Source organism: Medicago sativa, chromosome 1, assembly GCF_051527215.1.
Source record: "Medicago sativa cultivar Bolivia chromosome 1, Bolivia_mono, whole genome shotgun sequence".
In the NCBI taxonomy this organism is placed as follows: domain Eukaryota; kingdom Viridiplantae; phylum Streptophyta; class Magnoliopsida; order Fabales; family Fabaceae; genus Medicago; species Medicago sativa.
The window spans coordinates 82,214,725-82,238,128 of record NC_140749.1 but is presented as its reverse complement, the minus strand read 5'-3'; the positions used below and the strand labels follow the sequence as shown (position 1 = coordinate 82,238,128).

General features: G+C 32.0%; 2 protein-coding genes across 2 annotated transcripts; both read left to right on the top strand.

The window, feature by feature from the left end:
* Positions 1–4,661: 4,661 nt before the first annotated feature.
* LOC146958147 (tRNA nucleotidyltransferase cca2-like) lies at positions 4,662–12,622 on the top strand. The gene is made up of 16 exons (XM_085739724.1): positions 4,662–4,952; positions 5,058–5,188; positions 5,497–5,611; positions 5,956–6,011; positions 6,506–6,555; positions 6,638–6,736; positions 6,861–7,207; positions 7,341–7,457; positions 7,590–7,714; positions 8,062–8,128; positions 8,278–8,358; positions 9,499–9,561; positions 9,670–9,814; positions 11,158–11,307; positions 12,019–12,113; positions 12,216–12,622. Exons 1-16 carry the CDS (start codon positions 4,809–4,811, stop codon positions 12,318–12,320), a joined length of 1,890 nt encoding a protein of 629 aa, XP_085595850.1. The 5' UTR covers positions 4,662–4,808; the 3' UTR covers positions 12,321–12,622.
* A 2,516-nt stretch (positions 12,623–15,138) lies between these two features.
* On the top strand, positions 15,139–19,462 carry LOC146958146 (uncharacterized). The gene is made up of 6 exons (XM_085739722.1): positions 15,139–15,278; positions 15,490–15,588; positions 16,086–16,175; positions 16,513–16,639; positions 16,845–16,984; positions 18,671–19,462. The coding sequence occupies exons 2-6, from the start codon at positions 15,490–15,492 to the stop codon at positions 18,788–18,790; spliced, it is 576 nt and encodes a 191-aa protein (XP_085595848.1). The 5' UTR covers positions 15,139–15,278; the 3' UTR covers positions 18,791–19,462.
* Positions 19,463–23,404: the final 3,942 nt, after the last annotated feature.

Genomic DNA, 23,404 nt, shown 5'->3' with positions numbered 1-23,404 from the left:
GAGCACAAAGGCTGCCGGGCCTAAAGCCCCCAACTTTAATGAGCACAAGGCTGCCGGGCCTAAAGCCCCCAACTTTAATGAGCACAAAGGCTGCCGGGCCTAAAGCCCCCAACTTTAATGAGTATGCAATGGACTCAACTCCTACAACTTAGTCATCTTGAACTTCTTAAACAACTTATATGATTCCAATAATTTGGACGACATCTTACGACTTTACAACTTAAACCGACATTTACAACTTTATGACAATAATGGTCAACAACAGCAAACCAACAACATATGCAGCAAATAACAACTCTTATACATCATATAATCATTAAAGAATGAATCACATCAACATAATCATCATAAATAACACATATAGTGCATAAATAACAAATCTCACATCATTAATAATCTTAGTCATCTTAACTTAGGCATTCTGGACAGCTTCTAATAATCTAGACATCCTCCCTTTCCTACTCCAAATTCATCTTAAAACTACACGATCTTTAAATAGTAACACATCTTTATATAACACATCTTTAAATATTCTCATCTTCAAATATTCACAATTGCACTTAGTCAAATAATTCATCAATTACCACAATAAAAACTAAGTATCATGATTACCCATTCTCTCACAAGTAAATTATTTTAAAGTTAGTTTTATGTTAATTACTATTTAAACTACTTTACAATATTTTAACATGGTCATATAATGGAATAAACTAAAATATATGATATTGAATGTCACTTTGCCTTTACTTCATGAATCACAGAACTCCTAACACTAATAGAATGTAGTAACGCATTGGCCCCCTTTTTCTTCCTTGTATATATATATATAACCTCACACCTTAGATGTACTAGTAAAACCACAACCTTCCATCAGTGGTGAACTTGGAATCAAGTATGTATATACCCTAGTCTTTAAGCCTAAAATCCACCAACCATATCCATTCAATCTGTTCGCATATCATCTCAATTTATCGTGTATAACTTCAGAATCAAATTATATTAATATATGTATTGTCTTCGTGCCTACACATGTGGAAGTAACAGATGTTCCTGTTATTTAACTTTATTAAAACTATTCGTAAGATTGGAACTAATGCACTCCCAGTGGTTCAATCCTATTTCTAATTATACCTTCACACTCAAGAAATCAACACGGACTAACTTACGTTCACTAGGAAATCAAATCTGCATGTTTCTTAATAGTATTGAAATCAGGAATTTAGCACATTAAAATTATAAGAACATAGCCAAAATCACATCAACGAATTAGAGCACATAAAATCATTAAAAGATCATGAAAACAAGGAAGAAAAACACAGCCCTTCACTGACTATATGTTCACACAACCCTTATATGAATAGAGACTCCCCCTTACATCAATTCAACGATTTTTCATCACCTAATCATCAATTCTCACTCAACCCTAATTCTCATAATCTTACAAAACTCATCCTAAAACACGTTAGATGCAATCTAATGATCTACATACTTAATATTAGTGAAAGATAGTCTCACCCTTACCTGGTTATTGCAGAAAATCGACAGCCTCCTCTTGTTCTTCTCTCTTTCTGACTTTTCCTCCCTTTTTTCCGAAAACGTACGTTCTGTCTAGAAACTTTTCTCAACCTAACTCCTTCTATTTATAACCTCACTTCTAATTTCTCTTTACACCTCTAAAAATGCTCTTTTCACATCACAGCCCAAATTCTAATATTTTTATTTTACTTTCATATCTTATTTTATTAAATAATAAAATAAGTCTCAACACCTCATAACATCTCTAAAAATCATAACATCGAATATCTCACATAATTTCCAGATAAATCACATATCTCTCCTAAAATCACGTAAACCTCATAAATCACTTAAATTCATAAATCATATATATAAATATATTTCTAAATAATTAAATAATTTACGACGGGCGTTACAGTACTATGACCACTCAAATATGGTGTTACCACCATTTCTCCTCAAATAAAATTATTGAATAATTTTTATATACCGTTAAGATCATTCTTGATTCCGACGGGACATTGTTTATTCCAAATAGGGACTATGATCTTAAAAGTACTCTTTATTCCGAAGGGACATATATTATCGAAGGGACTATGAACTTAAGACCATTCTTAATTCCGAAGGGACATTAAACCGAAAAGGGACTATGGTCTTAAGAACACTCTTAATTCCGAAGGGACAGAAAGGAGTAGAAAAAGGAGAAGGACTTGTTAAACAAGTCGAAGGAAGGAGAAGAGATGAAAGACTCGTCAACACAAGTCAAAAAAGGGAGAAGAGAGAAAGAGTTTTCGACAACTCAATGAAACTCTTTGGTGTGTGGAATGCACTGTGTGAGCTCTCTATTTATAGAGAAAATTCACAACTTTGGGAACAAGTAATATGAGAAACTTTGGGAACAAGTAACATATTACTTTGCGATTAAGTAATTCACATATTAGATCTAGTACAAAAATATCTTAATTGAGTACTAAAATATATTAAATTTAGTACAAAAATATATTATATTATGTACCAAAATATTTTAGCAAAACTTGGGGACTAAGAAAGCACTTTCTAATAATGATTAAATTAATTATTTAATTTATCATTTCCAAATAATAAAATATATATCAATATATATTTTTTCTCTAGTGCTTATGTACCCCCATTAATTAGAGGTACACCCCCACTATATAAACACTACTAATGTGTGTGTTCCATCCGATGTGGGACTTCCACTTTTTTCAATTCACACAACACTAGTTCTACCCAACATGAGAATTTGTGTTTAGTCTTTTTACTCAATTTCCACACATGTTCCAACATAGTGTCTCCACCAACACCTTACTAGCACTCTTAAAATTCACAATAGATCTTTGTGCCTTTTGAATAGTGGCAGCCACATCAACATAGTCCCCTCAAAACATTTCTTATTTCTAGCACACCATATCTCATAACACAAGGCCAGAACATGGACTATAATGTCCTCATCGACATCAATAATATTTTCCTCTAACCACTTTTGAAAAGGAACATACCTGGAATCATGCGAATTAAATATCACACCTAAAGAGGAAGCAAACCATATCTGCTTTGACCAATGACACTCCATAAAGAGGTGTGAAATTGTCTCATTATGTTCCCCACAAAGAACACACAATGGATCGCTACTTATTCCTCTTTTAAACAGATCATTTTTTACTGGTAGTTTTTCATGTAGAATCCTCCAAGAAAAGTGGATGTGTTTTGGAATACTTTTTATTTTCCATAATTTTTTCCACACTTGGTGATTATTGTCCTGCATTGAGCTATGTGGGCCATCTGCTTCACGCCTTGCCTTTAAGAAATAGTATGAACTTTTCACAGAAAAAGTAGCTGACCGTGAAGCACCCCACACAAATTCATCTTGCAATTGAGAGAAAGAAATTGGCAATTGAAGAATTTGTTGAGCCTCAAAAGGGAGAAAAATTTCATTCATTAACGGAGCATTCCAACATCGAATATCATGGTGAATGAGATCTGAAACAAAACTAATACCACAATTAGGGGGTTTAGGGGACCAAATCTTGTGTCCATTTTGATAAGGGTCAATCATCCTCCCATACATTAATTAGACGACCGTCTCCTACTCTCCAAATACCAGCTTTCTCAATAACATCCACTCGTGCTTGCAAAATACTTCTCCATGTATAACTTGGGCAGTAACCAGTTGAAGCTTTCAAGAAATTGCTTCTAGGAAAATACATTGCTTTCAAACATTGTGAGATCAATAAGTCGTCGTTGTGCATAATACGCCAACCTTGTTTAGACAACATTGCAAGGTTAAACTCATGAAATGTTCGAAAGCCTATTCCACCTTTCTTTTTTTCCTTACATAATGTCTCTCATTTAATCCAATGAATTTTACGTTCACCTTGCTTGCTACCCCACCAGAACTTACTAATCATACTTTCAATATGCTCACATAAACCCATCGGAAGTAGAAAACAACTCATCACATACGTAGGAATAGCTTGAACCACTGATTTGATCAAAACTTCTCTCCCAGCAGTTGATAGAAATTTTTCTTTCCAACCTTTCAGCTTCTTCCACACCCTATCTTGGACAAAATTAAAAACTTGTTTCTTAGACCTACCAACAAAAGCAGGCAGCCCCAGATACTTTGAATGACACTCAACAGCCTTAATTTGCATCCAACCTTGGAACAAAATTTTTCGATCATCAGGTACATTTCGGCTAAAAGAGATTCAGATTTATCCAAATTAATAAGTTGACTAGAAGCAGATTGGTAAGTATTAAGAATTTCTTTAATGGCCTGAGAATCTTGAAAAGAATCCCTACAGAAAATGAGGCTATCATCTGCAAAAAATAAATGATTAATTTTTGGAGCTTCTCTAACTATTTGAATTCCATGAAGGCCCTTTTCTGCTTGTGCCTTATTTTTCGTAGTAGTAGTAGATTACAACTTTTCTTTTCTGATTGTATTATCTTGTAACAACTTTTATTATTATTATTATTATTATTATTATTATTATTATTAGGTTATATTATCCTTGTAACAACTTTTATTCCATATTATTAACAATTTTCCTTGTAACAAAACCCTAAACCCTAAACCCTACTTGTAACAATATCTCCACCCCCCTCCCCTCCATTAAAATCGCTCCCCTCCCGTCCTAATTCTCAAACCAAAGAGACCCAAGGATTCAAAAAAATCCCTTCGTTCTTTTTCCTCTTCACTCTCACCGTCCCGCCAAAATATCCTTCTCCTCACCAAAACGCCGTCGTTTCAAAGCTCTGCATGCGCATCAATGTCTACACAGACGCACCATGTTCGCGAAATAATCGAACTCACCGAAGTCGAGCAAAAAATCTTCGATAGACTTCTCGACACTCAACGTCACTTCAAACTCAAAACTGACATCCGAGTCGCCGGTGGTTGGGTTCGCGATAAGGTTTGTACAAATTCCATTCTTTGAATCATTCCTAGCTCTAATTCATTGTTCACCTCTACGTTTTTTTGTTAATTGATTATTTGATTATCAATTTTTTGTGTGTAGCTTCTGGGTAAAGATACCAATGACATTGATATTGCTCTTGATCATATGACGGGTAAAGAGTTTGCGAATAAAGTCAGAGAGTATTTGTTGTCCATTAAGGAAGATGCGCCAAGTGTGCATGTTATTGAAAGGTACCTTTTGCTCGTTCTCACATGAATGAACCCGAGACCTTGCAGTTGTGTGTGAATTTCAGTGGAACAAAAATAAAGTTATAATAATTTTGATCATTGAATACATATGAGTGAAATAAAGTTATTCTTTTGATAAATACATGATATTTTGTTATGCTTGTTGTTTAGGAAGCCGTCTAGTGGATAATTTTTGGGTACTTTCCCTTTTAAGAAATTTGCAATTGGAAATTACATTCGTGTATTTTATGTTTGTGTGCATTTTTTAACATTCTTTTCCATATAACGTTGGCTAATTATTCTTTTTGCAGCGACACTGAGAAGTCCAAACATCTGGAAACAGCCATGATGCATTTGTTTGGTATCTCGATTGATTTTGTCAATCTGAGGACCGAAAAATACAAAGACGATTGCAACGTTCCTGAGGTATTTATTTGTCCAGTCTCCTTTTATTAGGTTGCTTGCCTTTTGTTTTTGGTTCATTTTGGTAAGATGTTTCTATGTTTTCTTCAAAGATAGCTTGTATTCTTTCTTATATTTAATCGGATTTTTTTAATCAAATTTTGATTGCATGCTTAAGAACCAAGAAGTTTGATTATTTTTAAGATAAGTTTCCTAAATTTTTGTAATTTTTATGGGTATATAATTTAAGCTAATTTTATTCAAAGATGAAAATGTATTCTCACTTCCTTTTGGCATATTTAATCTTCTCCTGATTTCCTATATCCTAGTCAAATTCTACAGAATTAAGTTTACTTCCTGTCTAACAGCAAACGTTTGGCACGGCTGAAGAGGATGCATACAGGAGGGATTTAACAATTAACAGGTATCTTTGTGAACTTTTATGTAAAGCATTTTTAGATAAGAAATAAAGAAATACAAAATTAGGTGAAATTAAACATAACTGTGGTTAACATTTTAAGTGTTTATGCTCATGATCCGATACAATTAAGAAATATGCTGATCAACCAACCATTTTTTATTTATTTATATAGAAAAAGTTGGTGTAGCACCAATCGTAAATATAGAAACAAAAATGGCCGATTCTCTTCTTACTTGATCGAGGCATGAGCAGAGAAAGCTCATTGAAGCCCCAGATACAGATGGACTATGGGCAATGGAGATTAGTCCAATTATTTGCGAGACTTAGAAAAACTATAGGTCAAACTATTAAGAAAGATTTACGTTCAAATGATTTTTTTTTTTTGACATATCTATAATAGGACATTATAGTGTTGTCTAATCACGCAGTTCACCCTGCCCAATTGGAAAAGTTATTTAGATGATAGTTTCATAAAACAATTTATTCGTGTATGGCAGTTTATTCTATAATATCAACACTGGCGCAGTTGAAGATTTTACTAAGAGAGGTCAGAGTGGATTTTATTACCTAAACAAGTATTTTGATAGCTACTTGTTTGTTCATTTATTAACTTCTTTGGTACTCTGCAGGAATCTCAGACCTTAAGTCTGGAAAGATAGTGACCCCTTTACCTCCAAAGGCTACCTTTCTTGATGATCCATTACGAGTTCTTCGAGCCATTCGATTTGGTAGTTTTAATTTTTCACTACTTCCGAATTTTTGTATATGCCATGAATCTTTTGTCCTATGTTTTACGTGAGGTTTGAACTTATTTTCCTGCTATATTGAAGAGACACACTTTATTACTTTTAGTTGCTAGATTTGATTTTACTCTAGACGAAGATCTAAAAGGAGCTGCTGCGTGTGATGATGTGAAAAATGATCTAACTGTTAAAGTTATCAGAGTGTGTATTCGAAAGGTGCGTAAAATTAGCAGAGAGCACATTGGAAGAAAGAAGGTGCGTAAAATTAGCATAGAGCACATTGTAAAGGAGGTGCATGAAATTAGCGGAGAGCGCATTGGAAAGGAGCTGTATGAAATTGGAAAGGAGCTGTATGAAATTTATGAAGAGCGCATTGAAAAGGAGCAGTATGAAATTTACAAAGAGCGCATTGAAAAGGAGGTGTATAAAATTAGCAGAGAGCGCATTGAGAAGGAGGTGTATTATACTTATTCTCTTTTTTGTTATGGATAACTTTTACATTTACGAGTTTATGACAAGCTTGCTCATATTTTTGGTTGTACTGAAAATTTAGCCATTTATGCTCTTATGTTTATGGCTTTGTCTGTAGGTTGATCTAATGATATCTGGAAATCAACCTGTCAAAGCAATGGCTTATATTTGTGAGCTTACACTATTTCAGACAAAGGAGGTGTATAAAATTAGCAGAGAGCGCATTGGAAAGGAGGTGCATTATAATTATTCTCTTTTTTGTTACGGATAACTTTTACATTTACGAGTTCATGACAAGCTTGCTCATATTTTTGGCTGTACTGAAAATTTAGCAATTTATGTTCTTATGTTTATGCTTTGTCTTTAGGTTGATCTAATGATATCTGGAAACCAACCTGTCAAAGCAATGACTTATATTTGTGAGCTTACACTATTTCAGACTGTCTTTACTCTTCCTGAGCATGAACTTGTCATTTCGGATGAATGTGAAAGGTATAAGCCGTAGATAAATTCATAAATGTGTTTTGGTTGAATGTGCAAATCCATTATTAATGAATTAATGAGTAACATTCACATCTTCTGCACATAGTAAGAGTTATTCTAATAGTTTATAGTTGCCCCATTTATTAGGATAAAGTAGGCCTACATCGAGTTTTAATAATTGTGCCATGAATACATCTTATCAATCTGATATTATTTAGAGCCTCCATTCTCTATTTCTTCCATTCCTACCTATATCCTATATCTTGCATTGTACTTTATTTTGTGAGTTTTTCTTGCATAGAGATACATGCATTTTGTTGGACATGCTGACTTAGTAATTCTTTCACTTTATCCAGGCTTTGCATTTCTTACTTGGATAATGCATCGAAACTTATCCATTTACTTGGAGAGTCAACCTTTACTGTAAGTGATGAGTTAATCTTTCGTTTTTAGAAAATACTCAATATTTTTACATTAATTCTTAAAGCACGAAGTTGTACGGTTATTTGTGTGTCACTTTAGGCTTGTTTGATTATTATGTGCTGGCTGATGCACAATTTCTGTGTATTTAGGCTGAACAAAGAAGACTTGCACTTTATGCTGCTTTGTTTCTGCCACTCAGAAATAACACTTATAAAAAGAAGGCTAAGAAGGTACACACCTCCTTTTTCTATTTATTACTATATATGGTTTTGCAATTTTAAAGTGCAAGTGCATTAAGTATAATGTTTGTGCTTGGAGATGGAACATCTAGTACAATATCTATATTTAGATTTTCAACTAGAGTTTTTCGAGGTTGGTGGCTAGGAAATTTTTTCGTATCTGATTAGATGCATAAGAACTTGAATCCCCGTCATTAGACTTTCATGCTACATTAATGGGAATGAAAATTGAAGCTAGTTATTTGTTAAAATTGAACATGACAGCTTGGTTCAACTCAAAGCTCAGTTACCCTGAGTTAAAGTTTCATATCATATGATAATTAAACTATCGAGCAAGATTGAACACCGGGTATTATGTCATAGAAAGCCTGCAAGCCAAGTCTATATAATATCCATTACTCTATTTCGTCATTATCAAAATCATAACATAGACTATCGATTTTTCTGTTTATTTTATTATTTACTCCCTCCATTTCGAGATTTTTTTTATCCAGTTTTATCGGACCATTTCGAAATATAGGACCATTTCGAGATTTTTTTTTAATCCAGTTTTATCGGACCCTCCTCAAAAAACATTTATGAATTAGGAAGATTAAAGTAATTCTCTCTTATGAAGGGTAATCTTGGTAAACAATATGTTAGCATTAGGCCTTCTATAGCGAGGACCTATTCTAGGAAAAAAAAAACCATTAATACAAGTGAACCTGGGACTGCAGATGTGTAATTATAAATAGCAGTTTAGAAAGAAAGAAAAAAGGTGTAATTATTAGTAGAAACTGGTTGATTAGGGAGCAGACATGCTTTATTATTTTACTGAAAAGTAAAGAAAAATTGTCATTTCAAATTACCCATAATGACCCATCAGTCCCCACACTACCTACCTTTAAGAAGCATTTTAAGATTGTTTCAACATGATGCAGAGTACTCAGTTAAATTCTATTAAGCTTTTGAATTTGAAAACGAAAGGAAGGAAACTATCATATAAAACAATTTCGCTTCACTCACACCTCTTTTTCCCATTCAATTATATTGTTTTGTCTTGGATTCTTGGCACTGCCATGTGTAATCTTGTGGTTATTATGTCTAATGACATGTTGGTTCAATGGCCTAATATGTGACTCTGAATTATAGATTCCTGTTGTCAATCGCATCATTCTTGAGTCCCTTAAGTTTAAAGCTAAGGATGCAGAAACGGTCAGTTTCCTTTGAGCCTTAGTATAATTTCAAGAGATACATTATAACACGCAAATATGCAGAATGTAGGTAATTTCGTCATTACTTTGGTTTATTGTAAAAATCCAGGTTCTTGACTTACACCGATTGTCATATAAATTCTTGCCGTTGATTCCTTATCTCGCATCTGGTGAGGATATGCAAGCATCAAATCTTGATTGGATGGGAGACTTGATTGATGTTCCTGTCTCTTCTCGAGCCCGGGTAATAACAGGTGAAGTGTTTTTGCATGGTTTACCCTTTACCTCACTATTATACTCCCTCCATCTCATTTTAAAAGTCGTTTAAGGATTGTGCACGGGTTTTAAGGAAATGATTAAGTATGTTGATTTTAATGGTAAAATTAGTATCATTTACTAAAATACCCTTATTAATTGTAGTTAGTGGAGTAGTTAAGTTGGATGAAATGCAATAAATAAGGGTATAATAGTGGGAAAAGAATAATAAATGCTACATTGATATTCTAAAGTGACAATTATTTTGAGACGGAGAAAAAATGCTAAAGAGACAATTTAAATGAGGCGAAGGGAGTATCAGCATTGTGCTGTTTCTTGTAGTTAAGCTATTGTTGACCTTAATTTTCAGTTATATTCTTTTCATATTGACATATTGTGGTTTATACAGTAGTTTATCATGATTCTATATGTTGTAATTTCAATTAATATATTGGCTTTTTAATGGAAAGTAACCACAAGCCACATTTCCCTTATTTCATTTTGCAGCCACACTTTTCTGATGACTTTAATAAGATTCCTGCACTTCTGTATCTGTGGTAGGATCCCACATGAGAAGGCAACTAATGATAAGGGTATTATGGGCAAACCCAAAATATGGAGGGTTTACTAGTGAGGTGTCTAAGAAATCTGTAGGGTGTCTAAGTAGTAGGAATATTATGTAACAAATATATTGTCTGATTCTATCTCCTTAGTATATTAGATTAATATCTTCTTAATAAAGATTTTATCTGATTTTATCTCCTCAGTAATATTTAAGAATAAGTTCTAGGGTTTTAGAGGATATGATATGATGGCAATAACTTTCTGTTAGGGCCAGCGTTGGGGTATCTCTCTGTTGTGTCAGAGCTTTCCTCTCGGACGGAGTAGTTAGAGAAACACTTCACTACTATTACTCCCTCTGTCTCACAATAATTGTCTCTTTACCATTTTTTTATTTTTCTCAAAATAACTGTTACTTTAGAATACCAATGCAGTATTTATTATTTTTTTCGATTATTATACCCTTATTTATTGAATTTTATCCAACTTAACTACTCCCGCTAACTACAATTACTAAGTGTATTTTAGTAAATGATATTAATTTTACCATTGGGTAGACGATCTAGTTAATCATTTCCTTAATAACCGTGCACAAACCTTAAATGACTATAATTTAGAGATGGAGGGAGTATTGTTCTATTGTCAATAAAATTACTACTATTTATCCATATTCGCACTATTGTTGGGGTTCCCATCAATTTGTTTCCATTAGAAGTTGCTTAGCTATTGTGCATTATGAATTGTTTTTGATATGGCTGAGATTTATATTTTATTATTTAAGGGTTTCTCTTAATTGAGCTTAGAGATTTTTGGCGGGTTGTACTGTTGATATCCATTCTATTACATCCCATTGACACTGAGAATGAGCACTCACAGTTGGAAAAACGAAGATATTTGTTTAATGTCGTGGAGAATTCTATAATGAAATTAGGTGAGACTTTTGTAGTAATTATATGTTTGTAGCAATTTTTTAAATTGTACTTCATTTTTTTCTTGTTTTACTAGACTTATTCGTGTCAATTATCCTGTTTGCAGAATATTTCAACATGTATTTTTTTGCTTCTTCCTGTTGCATCTTAACTTTAGTCAATATGTTTCTTTAATTTGAATATCTGAATGCATTGTTTGGCTTATGATTCTTTTCTTCCTTATTTTTCTTTGGATTGGAATGGCTTTGCTCTAGTGGAGGAAAGTCATGTTTGCACTTGCAGTGCAGTCACATCAAGAATTACACTCAAATAAGAGAGCTTAATTTAGTTGGTTATGGTGAAAAGTTAGAGGGAGCTTTCGTTTCTGTAATGTGACAATGCTGTCAAGTTCTGCAGGCATTCAATTTTTTAATTAGGGGAGGTTCAATGTTAATCAACTGCGTTCTTTTGGTAATAAGTGTGGTTTTGGACTAAATGAATTACTAATAAGAAAAACCAAATCAAAAGTAAACCAATAACAACCCGCCTTTTCTCACTAGTTAGACCTCTTATTAGTATTGTTATGATATATTATTACGCTGCAGTTATTATGTTATTAGGCAACAACCAGCAGTTAGTGTCTTTGACGAGAGATGTGTTTTTCTGTGCTGGTGATCTCAGAGTCGTTATTTTGCCTCGTTATATTTTGATTAACATGTTTTGGTGAATAACAGGCCTTGAGAAAGTATGGGACGTAAAACCATTGATCAACGGCAAAGATGTTATGAAGGTTCTACAGCTTAAAGGAGGGCCGCTTGTTAAGGAGTGGGTAAGTCCTTCTGCTTACTGCAAGTGCATCATCTCTCCAAAGTGGTGTTCAGTCTGCCTCCAAATTTAACGTTTTCATATTCTGTTTCATTTTCACTTGCAGCTGGACAAAACAATGGCTTGGCAACTTGCCAATCCATCCGGAACTGCAGAGAAATGCATTGAATGGTTGGAAGAAGCCAATTCCAAGCGAGTAAAGTTGGAGTGAGGCACACTGATGCAAGCAAAAATATGGTAAAGAGGACAGTGAATTTTGCAAGTAATTTCGACCCACTGAGCAAAGGGGTGCTTCTATGAAATGCAAGTAGAGAAAAGTTGATAAATTTTCTGATTAACTTCTCACTGTAACCAACCATACAGTAAGTAGAGGTATTAACAAGCCACTAACCAGTAACTAGGGAAAATAACATTGAATTAAAAAAATTCTGCAAGAAATTTTGACCCACTTTCTAACAATGGGGTGCTCCTATGAATTGCAAGAAGAGAAAAGTTGATCAATTTTCTGATTAACATATCATTGTTTCCAATCATAGTCTAAGTAGAGGTATTGCAACTGTACATGAACGTTGGACAACACAAGCCACTAACCACAGTAACTAAGTAAAATGACATTGAATAAAAAAAAAAAAACAAGAACTAATGTCACCATCGTGACTTTGTTTTATGAAACACAAATGGAACTAGCTTTATGTATTGGGCTCAAATAAAAAAAAATATTTGCCATAAACAAATAATAAAAAGAGCATGAAGTCCCACATCTTATTGATAAGAAGACATTGTTTATGGCTAATGCTTTATGTTCTTCTCATCAAAAAAAATTAATGTTTGTTAAATACATTTGTATAGAGACGCTTGTGATGTTATCGCGATAAGTTTTTTGCTGAATGTAGCATTTCTCTTTGGAAAAGCTTACAAAACAACGGATGCGTTAGGAAATTGAAGACGAATGAGGTTAACAATTGCATTTAATTTGTCTTAACAATCTCGGCCTAAGTTTAAATTTTTTTATATTAAATTTTTTTTTTGTTGTATCCTCAATTTAATTATACTAGTATTCGTTTTTATTGGTTGAAACCTAGATTTTGATTAAAAGAATTGGAGGAAGGTTAAACTTTGCTAAGATAAAGAATTGAGAAATTTTTTGACTTACTTTGCAATATGTAAATGACGATTGTTTTTTATGGAAGATTGATAACTGTTTGATACGGTAGAGTGATAATCTATTAATTTTGTTGGAGAGATATAGTGTCTGAAAAACAATTGGAACTTATTAGAGAGGGGGAGTGCATCACAATTGTCTGAGATAGAGTGTGTCTTTCAATTATACAAATTATTTAAACTTTTATGATTCCAATTTTATATTTTTTTAAATATTATTTAAATATTTAATTAAAAAGATTAGTTAAATCTTTATTTTATTGTGATATATTCTAAAAAGTCTATCAACAAATACGATAAATATGCATAAGTGTTAAACATAATAAAAAAGCGAAGAAACATTAGTGTTCGCATTGACATTAGTATAAATAGTGAAAAGAAAAAAATGAAGTGAAATTAGAGATAAAAGATAAAAAGGAGGTGAAAGTGATGGAAAGAGAGAGAGAAAAAGATAAAGCAGATTAATTTTAAAAAATAATTTTTTTTTTGAAAGCAAAAAAATAAATTTGTTGCCAGAAAATAAGAGAATTCAAATAAGATAATATTTTATTTATTTAATAGAATAAAAAATGGTTTTATCTCTAATTCAATTATCTTAACAACTTATCAGTGTTTTTTGCTTAAGAAAAGAAGAAGAATTCAAATAAGACAATATTTTATTTATTTAGTGGAATCTTCTATAATAATATATGAAGGGGTATATAATTTTAGGGGCTATATTTTTTATTTTTCTAGTTATACCTTAAAAAAATTTGTTTTTATTAATGTTATACTGTTGGCGTTATTGAAAAAGATATGAATTTTTATTATATTGTTATATCTACTAAACTAGATAGGAAAATCAATGTCCATTTTTTTTACCATTTTGCCCTTGTGGGGGTATTTTGGTAAATTGGTAATTGGAGGTATCTCTATATATAAAAAATCAGTAACCCTCATTCCATTTTTCCATTTCCACGTTCAGCAATTCTCCCAATTCTTTCTTCTTCTCCATCGAACCTCTCTCCTCTTTCCTCTCAAATTTCCACCAATCTTCACTCAAACATCAACAAAATCAACATGTAATCATCTCACAATCAATAATCATCAAAGGAAATTTTACATTCAATCAAGGAATCTGCCTCTTCTTCAGTTTTCCTTCATCATCAAAGGTTTGTTTTCCAGAAATTTTATTTGTTTCGGTTGTAATTTTGCTTGCATGTGTTCATAAAATTGTTTTATTGATTTTAGGGTTTGATTTCTTGGTTTTGGGTTTGATTTTAGGGTTTGTTTTAGTGATTCAGGTTTGTTGTCTGTTGGGATTAGTTTTGTGCCCTAATTTTGTATTTCACTGTTGAATTGTTGAATTTGAATTCATATACTTATATCTATTTCACTTGTGGTGTGAAATTGTTGTTGAATTTCATTAGGGTTATGTTTGATTTGAATTTAATTTGATTTGGAATTAATTTTGTGTTTCACTTTGGTTTGTGTTTATGATGGGGATTAATAGTAGAGGAAAAGATGGTGAAGGAATTTCTGGAATTAAAATAAAGTAGCCAAAACAATGTTATTGTTAATCAAATTGTTAATTATATTGTTAATGTTGTTGTTGATATAATTGATCAATTGAATTGTTAATTTTTTGATTTAATTTTGTGATTTTTATTGTGTAGGTATGAAGAGGGCAAGAGACATACTTGTCTGAAAAAAATGGCATGCACTTCAATTGTTTTATTTGTAATTGTGTACTGAAGTTTAAAATTGTTATTAAAGTTTTTGATCTTTCTGTAATCAATGGCAGGTAATGACTCAAATTTTCTGATATGGTTTGATGAGATATGCCAATCTCTTATGAAAGGTTCAATTAGATAGAGTGCTTTGGTGGGAGCTAATTAACTGATGTTACTTGCATAATGTTCATCAAGGACATGTAACTGAAACCTTGATTCGGTTTCTGAAAGCAAGGGAATGGAATGCTTCAAAGGCTTTAATTTGGGAGCTTGTGAAAGAATTCAGATTTAGAAAGGTGAGTTTCTTCTTTTAGGCTTTAATTTGGTTGTATAGGACTGAAATTGTTGTATGAATTTAGTGTTATGCTCTAAATGGGAGTTGTTGTCTATGAACTTGGGAAATTAGTGATCATTTATAATTTGTTTTGTTTTGTTTCTTAGAAAAATTTGATTTTTTTGGATTTGGAATCCTGCAATTTTTTTTTCCTGTTTTTTATGTGATTGCAGATGCTAAAAAGGATGAAGGATTGTTTGAGAGAAATGAAACAATGGTGGGATGAACTAATGAATGAAGAGGAGGAAAAAGTAGAAGAACAGCAAGAAGAGGTAGAACTTTTCAAACTTGTGCCTTAGATTTGTTTTGATCAGCCTGTGTTGCTGAGTTTTGGTGTCCTTTTTCTTCATTTTGCTGGTCTGGTTTTTGGTGTGGTTACTAGCTTTCTTTGTGGCTTTGCTGCTGATATTTTTTTATCGTTTTTGCTGGTTTTTTTCCTGCTGTGTCTAGGTGCAGGGTCTGGGTTAATATTAAACATGTTGGCATTTATTGGTGAAGCAACATTTAGCTTATTCCTCTTTGATAGGAGTGGCGTGGTATCATAGGCACTTAGAAGAACTATTTTTATTAGTCATGTTATATAGTGTTGTAGGGACACTTATAATTCTACATTAGGTGATCTAAGCCAGACACAAATTTTTGCAAAGATTGAAAATGTTGAGGTGAATTGCATTTCTTCATTATGCATTGGACAAAATTGAATTATTTCTTAGTTAGATCCTTATCAACTATGCTGATTCAACTGCATTTATATATCTGTTCTTTTTAGGGATTGACCCATTTTGATGAGATTCTACAAGAAGCTGATGGAATCATCTTGTCCCGTGGGAATTTGGGCATTGATCTTCCACCAGAGAAGGTTAGATTCTTTGTAGTAATTAGTCTCTACGTGTTATTTGAAGTGCTTTTTACTTATTCTGTTTTGTTGTGCTTTAGGCATATGTTGATAGTGTACTTAATAATTCGTAAAATGGGGTTTGGTAATATTTTTGTTTGTTTTATGAGGTATTTATTATGAACTTGAATTTTGCCAATTTTATTCAATCTTTCCTATTTTAAAGAGTAAAAATCTTTACATTGATTTTTTTTTCAACTTATGTTGATGTTTTAATCTCAGATTGTTTGTTTTAGCTTACATGCATGCTTTGACTATAACTCTTTTTTTAGTCACAAGTTTTTTCATGAAAAATGTGCAGGTTCTTACCAATGGTATTGAAGTGAAGCTGCATAGGAATGCTCTTAGTGTGATTGAACCACTAACCGATCTCGAGGAAGATGATGACCTTGAATTTGAAAATACCATTTGGCATGAATCAGATATGGGTGAGTTTCAATTTGGGATGTTACTGTTTTTTTTTTGTTCCTATCTTTCCAAGTTTTTATTTTTCACTTCATTTTAGGAAATTATGATTGTATTTGCAAAGATTTTTATGACTTTGTAGTTATATTTGATCAGTTTGTGTGATTGTTTCTCTTCCTTTTGATTTTCCCTATTGCTGATTTGTTTGTGCTTTGTTTGATTTCTCAGCATCAGATGACACACAAAAGTCCTACAGATCAAGGCCTAGAATGCATAGATCATTAGGATCATCTCACGGGAGCATGAGCAAATCCTTCTCTGTTGATTCACAGTCCAAGGGGTCAATTTCTATGCCTCAGCGGTGGACGGTATAAATACTTGACTATTTTTTTCTCTTCTCTAATGGATTTTCTGTTACTCTTTTGTATATTACAAAATTAATTTGTTGATGATTGAGGGAATTTGAATCTTTTTTTTGTAAGATTGCGTATTCTTTATTGAAAGATGAGAATGAATTTTCCTTATGCAATTTCAATTTTTAATGAGTGGCTTTTGAAATCTGATAATGTTATTCTTTAAATTAGCTTTAAATTCATCAGCTATGATGTGTAGTTTTGAAAAATGGTGGAAATAGTTGATTCTGGACCATTCACTGTTATTGCATTTTGATTGAATTAGTGGTTGTATTTTCAATTTATAGTACCCTTGGTGACTGAGATGTTTTGTAATTGGTTGACAGTGTAAATCATTTGTACCTTTTGCACCGACATTGGTGGGGAGGCACTTATGGTGAATTTAGTTATCAAACAAATTAAAAAATTAGTAAAATGATTTCTAATTGTGGATATGTTGATTTTGTCCATGCCATGTAGTGTATGCTTTCTGTAGATCCTAACATTTGTGTGTTTTTCAATTTAGCTAGAATATTCTCCTTTCATACTGATAGCGATTTTCGCAAGTGTATGAAATCGTGCAAGTAGTAATTTAAAACGGCAAGACCGAGTATCGAACTCGAGGATTGCGGTATACTGTTGAATAGTATTTGTATCTTAATTGAACAAAAGGTACTGAGTTTGTTTTATAGCAATACTGAAAATTAAGCAAAGTAAATTGGTTCGAATTTGTTCAATGACTATTTCTATGTAACTGTTTGATAACTGTTGTCCTTATGCTTAAAAGGTGGCTGTTATCTTAAAAGATATAATTTCCTTTCTCCTTTCTAAGATAGCAGCTTTACTATTATGGTATCGATTTAGCAACTATGCTATCATGTATATTACCATTTATCTATTATATACTACCAATGATATTGTAGTAAGATGAGTATGTTAACTCAAAGTCTCAAGTCTTAGGAGGGACAGAATATTTAGTGATTGACTGAACTTCATTATTTCATGTCTTAGGAGAACAAAATATTTTGTAGAAAGATGAGTATGTTAACTCAGAGTCTCAATTTTTTGCAAACTTACACACAATCATTTTCTGATGCAATTCTAGATTAGCCTATTTGGATTTGGGTAATAGTCATTCCAAAAATGCCTAGACTTAGCATCGATGAGAAGAGAGCAACAAAAGCATAAGCAGGCACATTCTTAAAATAAGTAGTAAGCATATTATGAAGATATTGTGAATAAGAATATAAGTGTACTCATGTTCTGTTTGTGGTGACATAAGTCCCCCTTACAACTCATGAAGAACATTACCAGGGCTTGACATGCCGCGACAATCTTTCAAAAATGATAATAGAATTACCAAACTAAGTGAATCAAAATTATTGTCCCAGTATTCATCTGCTTTTAGAAAGTAAAAGTAATGGATTGTACCTTATCATTGATTAATTGAATAGTAGAAGTAAAAAAATAAAAATTAATATACATGGAATTAGGAATTCAGCATTGTTATATACATGGAATTAGAAGATATAAGCTTTTATTACCAGGAAACTGATAGACATAGTTTGCTGAATCTGATTTTGTTGATATTAGGTGGTTGTTTAATACATTATTGACAACCTGTACATTGAACTGATTTTAAAATTTTTGTTTTCCTTTTAGGTTTTGAAGGAGAATTTAACATTCTTTCAATTGTTATGGAGTCCTCGGATGGACTTTATGCAGCAGCAAAAGGTCTGGGAATTGATTTGCAGATTTTCTTCTCCTACTCACCTGAGTTGACCAATGAAGTTATGATAAACTGCATTAAGAGTACTGCCATTCTGACAAGGGGTTTGTATGCTAAAATGCCTGATTCAGTAACTCTTGCTGAGTCATTTCTTACACAATTTCCTGGAATAAATTCTTTGACAGCACATTCTATACTATCTTTAGGGGTCACGCTTCATGAGTTTCTTGCTTGGTCACACGAACAAAGGATACATGTTTTTCTAATTATTGTAAACTGAAGTTTGAATTTTGACCGAGAGATGTAATTACATTTAACTAATATGCCTAGAATCGGATTAACTTTAATGGAGGAAACCAATAAAAGAAGAAAAAAGTGTTATATAACCATTTAAACTTTTGATAAATGTTTGTTTGTGAATAATGGTGGTGATGAGAGCTTTTCTTCTATGGCATTCGGACCTGTAGGTCCTGTTGGTGCGGGTTTGAAGCTGCAAGTGTCGAGTCTATACTATGTATTCTCTTCTATTAGTTTTGGCTCTGATGTTAGTTTTGTCATTGGAATGTAGTGTCATTAATTTTTATATTTTATTTTCAAAGTTTTCCTGTTAGTTTGGTGAACTAAGGTCAAGGCCAGTATTAGAGTAAAAACAAATTAAGTTTATAAAAATTGTAACAGCTATGAATTATGAGCAATTAATTTAGAATATCACAAGGTCTTTCAAACTTGAATGTGATTAATAATGAAAATAAAGTATGTGTTCTCACAGCTGATACATTTGAAAGCAATTCTCAAAGTAAATATTTTGAACACAGTGATAAAAAAATGAAAACCCTCCGTATTAAAAACAACACAAGCATTATATAGAAAATTATAAAGAATGGAGTTATAACTAGGACTCATCCCTTTTTCTTTGTCTCCTTTTAAAAGCATGAAATTGAATAATTAATGCATATTATAAGAAAATGTATTTGCAAGTTTCATTATTGGTGTTCATATTTGTGTTTAATAAACCAAATGTCTAACATATACACGAAAGACTTTACTAGAGCTGCACAATGTTGCGTCGGTGTAGAACTCTTTTACACCGATATTCAACGACAAGTCATCCTATTTGTAAGATTTATGTGAGCTATTTCCTTAATTTACTTATTTTTCATGTATAACAAAGTATTTCTAAAACGCGATATTCAACCCGTGCGAAGAATGATTTGGATCTGGCTGGGAGCGCACTCCTGCAAATGTGTTAACAATGTATAATTTGTATAATATTTCGATGACTATGTGTTGAAACTAAGGTTTGGATATAGTAATCCAACCCTTTTTTGGTAATCAAACTTAAATAGGTTCTTGACTATATCGCAACATCTATATTTTGGCTGCAGTACACTATCTATACAATAACAATGGTTGCTATGTTAGTTACTATGTAATACACATGTTACAAATTTTCAATTTAGACAACCTTACGAAGAATAGCAATGTTATCTAATTTGAACATCTCTCTTTTAGAGCTCCATTGAAATTACCATTTTGCCCTCATGAAGGGCATTTTGGTAATTCAATTATTAGAGAGTGTGTTTTTTTTTTAAGGTTGGCCTATGAATTTCTATTTTTGCCCCTAACCAATTTTTTTTAATTATTTTCTAATTTTTATATTTTTAATAACTTTTAATTATTTTCCAATTTTTATATTTTTAACTATTTTTCAATTTTTTCTCCCAAATTCAATTGCTTCTACATTGCCGTTGTGGGAGATTAAGGTATCGTTTGACCCGACTTTTTTCAAACTTCTTTACATTTTTAAGGAGAAGTTAGGCCAAATACAATATCAATTAAGTACTTACTAAAAAAAGTACTTTTTTTGAACGCATAAAATTGAATGGAATGAGCTTTGACCAGAAGCTGTTGAATGTTACTTTAAAAAACTACTTCTCGACAATTTATTTCACAAGCACATCTTTTCAACTCACGCCGGGAACCTTTTCTTTATTTTTTAATATTATATTTCAATATGTTTTTTTCTTCCATTTAACTTTATTTTTTTTAACCGTTCCATTAATTTTTTAAGGAGGTTCCATTTAATTTTATTACCTTTTTTTCAAAGGAATTTTATTATCTTTTTATCACTTATATATTTAATTTCCATATCGTTTAATCATCACAATCTCACAAATATTTTTATTCACGCTGTCATTTAATGATCCCAAATATTTTTATCTTCTTTCTTCAACCTCACGAATATATACACACATTAACGTTTAGAGTAATATTTTATGTCCGTCTGTCTGTTTTTTTGTTACGCATGCATATAATTTTTTTAGTGTTGCTTGGTTGAGTGCTACCTCACCAATTTTTTTTAACTATTTTCCAATCTTTATATTTTTAAAAACTTTTAACTATTTTACAATTTTTTATTTTTAACTATTTAAAACTAAGTTGATGGTTCATGGTTTTTAAGGTTTATATTTTGACATATTACAATGATTCACAATTATCCGTCATTTTACCATCTATCCTTTCAATGTAATCTTCCAGACTGAATATTACTACGCATATGTGAAGAGACTGAATATTGCTCAGCTGATATTACTTTTTTGACGTCAAAGAGATTTTTTTATTTTTTAACGGTCAAATTATTAATAACCAAGTTTCTACACAAGACGCTAAAGAGTTTAATGTGTTTCTTTCGTTCATTTTGTGTCATGTAAATATTGTTGTTAATCCCCTTTTTGGTAACTCTATGACAGTAGCGCTCACTTTTATAATTTTAACTAATATGTAATTTATAATGTTTTCTTGCGCTTGATAAAGCTTTCATAAATATTTTGATAAAGATTTATAATTTTTGTGCAATATTCACTAATTTGTTCATTTTTCCTTCGGAACAATTTTTTTACAAAATACGTTACTGAACCCCATGCCTTAGACCATGCATCACAAATATTTGGATTATGTGACCTTCATTCTCTAATTTACGAAGAATGGTAATATTCCGTAATTTGAACATCTCTCCTTTAAAACAAGTTTTTTAAAAGTACGTATAATTCACATGAAAGGACTCGATACTAAATTGCAGTTAATATCTGCCTTTGCTGTAGATCATGTGAAATGATTTATATACGTTGAAACTGAAAGGCAAAATGATATAAATCAAGTAGAGAGACATTCAACTATCTGTCTGATTCAGAAGTTTGTTCACCTGAAAGGACTGGATGCTAAATTGCAGTTAATATCTACCTTTGTTGTAGATCATGTGAAAGGACTTATATACGTGGTACTAAATTGCAGTTAATATCTGCCTTTGCTAGGGGTGGCAAAAATACCCATGCCCACGGGTACTCGTGGGTAAAATCCGTCACGGGCATGGAGCGGGTAGCTAAACGGGTATCCACTGGTATAATAAACGGGTATTTGACTACCCATTATTATATGGACACAGACACGGATTGAATTGTATCCATACCCAATAATAAATTAAGTAAATTACTAATATATCTTTATATATCATATCTTATTACTTAAAGTTGGTACCTTATTATTGAATAAAATTTTACCGCCCACCTAAAAATCCTCAATAATAACCTACTTTTATTTTCAATTTTTTTAATTCATCTTATTAAGTTCATCGTTTCCACTTCATTCACATCATAAAACATATAGATTATATAAGAATCATGAATTTTCTATGAATTATGTATGATTTATGAAATTTTGAGTGGATTATGGATGGATGTTTAAAAGTTGAAGTTTTTTGGTAGTTAAAAAAAGTTATTATTTGTACCAAAAAATAAATAAATTCAAAACTCCATGGGTACCCATGGATACCTCAATACCCACGGGTACCCGTATAGTGGGTACCCACGAGGATACGGGACGGGCACGGGTATCATATTTATCCAACGGGGCGGGGACGGGTATCATATTATTCGTACCCATGGGTATCCATTGACATCCCTAGCCTTTGCTGTAGATCATGTGAAAAGATTTATATACGTTGAAGCTAAAACACAAAATGATATAAATCAGGTAGAGAGGCTTTCAGCTATCTGTCTGATGCAGAAGTTTGTTCACCTGAAAGAACTGTATACTAAATTGCAGTTAATATCTGCCTTTGTTGTAGATCATGTAAAAGGATTTATATATGTTGAAGCTGAAAGTCAATATGATATAAATCAGGTAGCTTTGGTAATAGGGTTTTCATTGGTTTATAGATAGATATCAATTATTACTAGAAAAGTGTTTCTACCGCTGACTAAATATGTTTTTATTTGTTACTCGTGATCAAACCATTTTGAAGATTTAATTTTGTAATCTGTAATGCAAGAGTACTCTAAATATTGTATTATGGTTTATAATTATCTGTCATTTCGCAATCTATCCTTCCAATATAATATTTTGTCAAATACGTTACTGAACCCCGTGCGAAGCACGGGTTTGTAACTAGTTGTTGATAAAAGATAAACATATTTGTTACTGTTTATTTTTTCTTCACAAAATAATTTGTTACTATTTAAAAGTTATTAACATCTTTAAATACTTGCATTTAGACAGACTCCCCGTGTGCATATGTCTGTATATAAATTACAAACAACGTTTTTTTTTTATATAAAATTTTAATTAAAATCATAGACATTAATGATAGATATTTTGCACTTTCATATTGT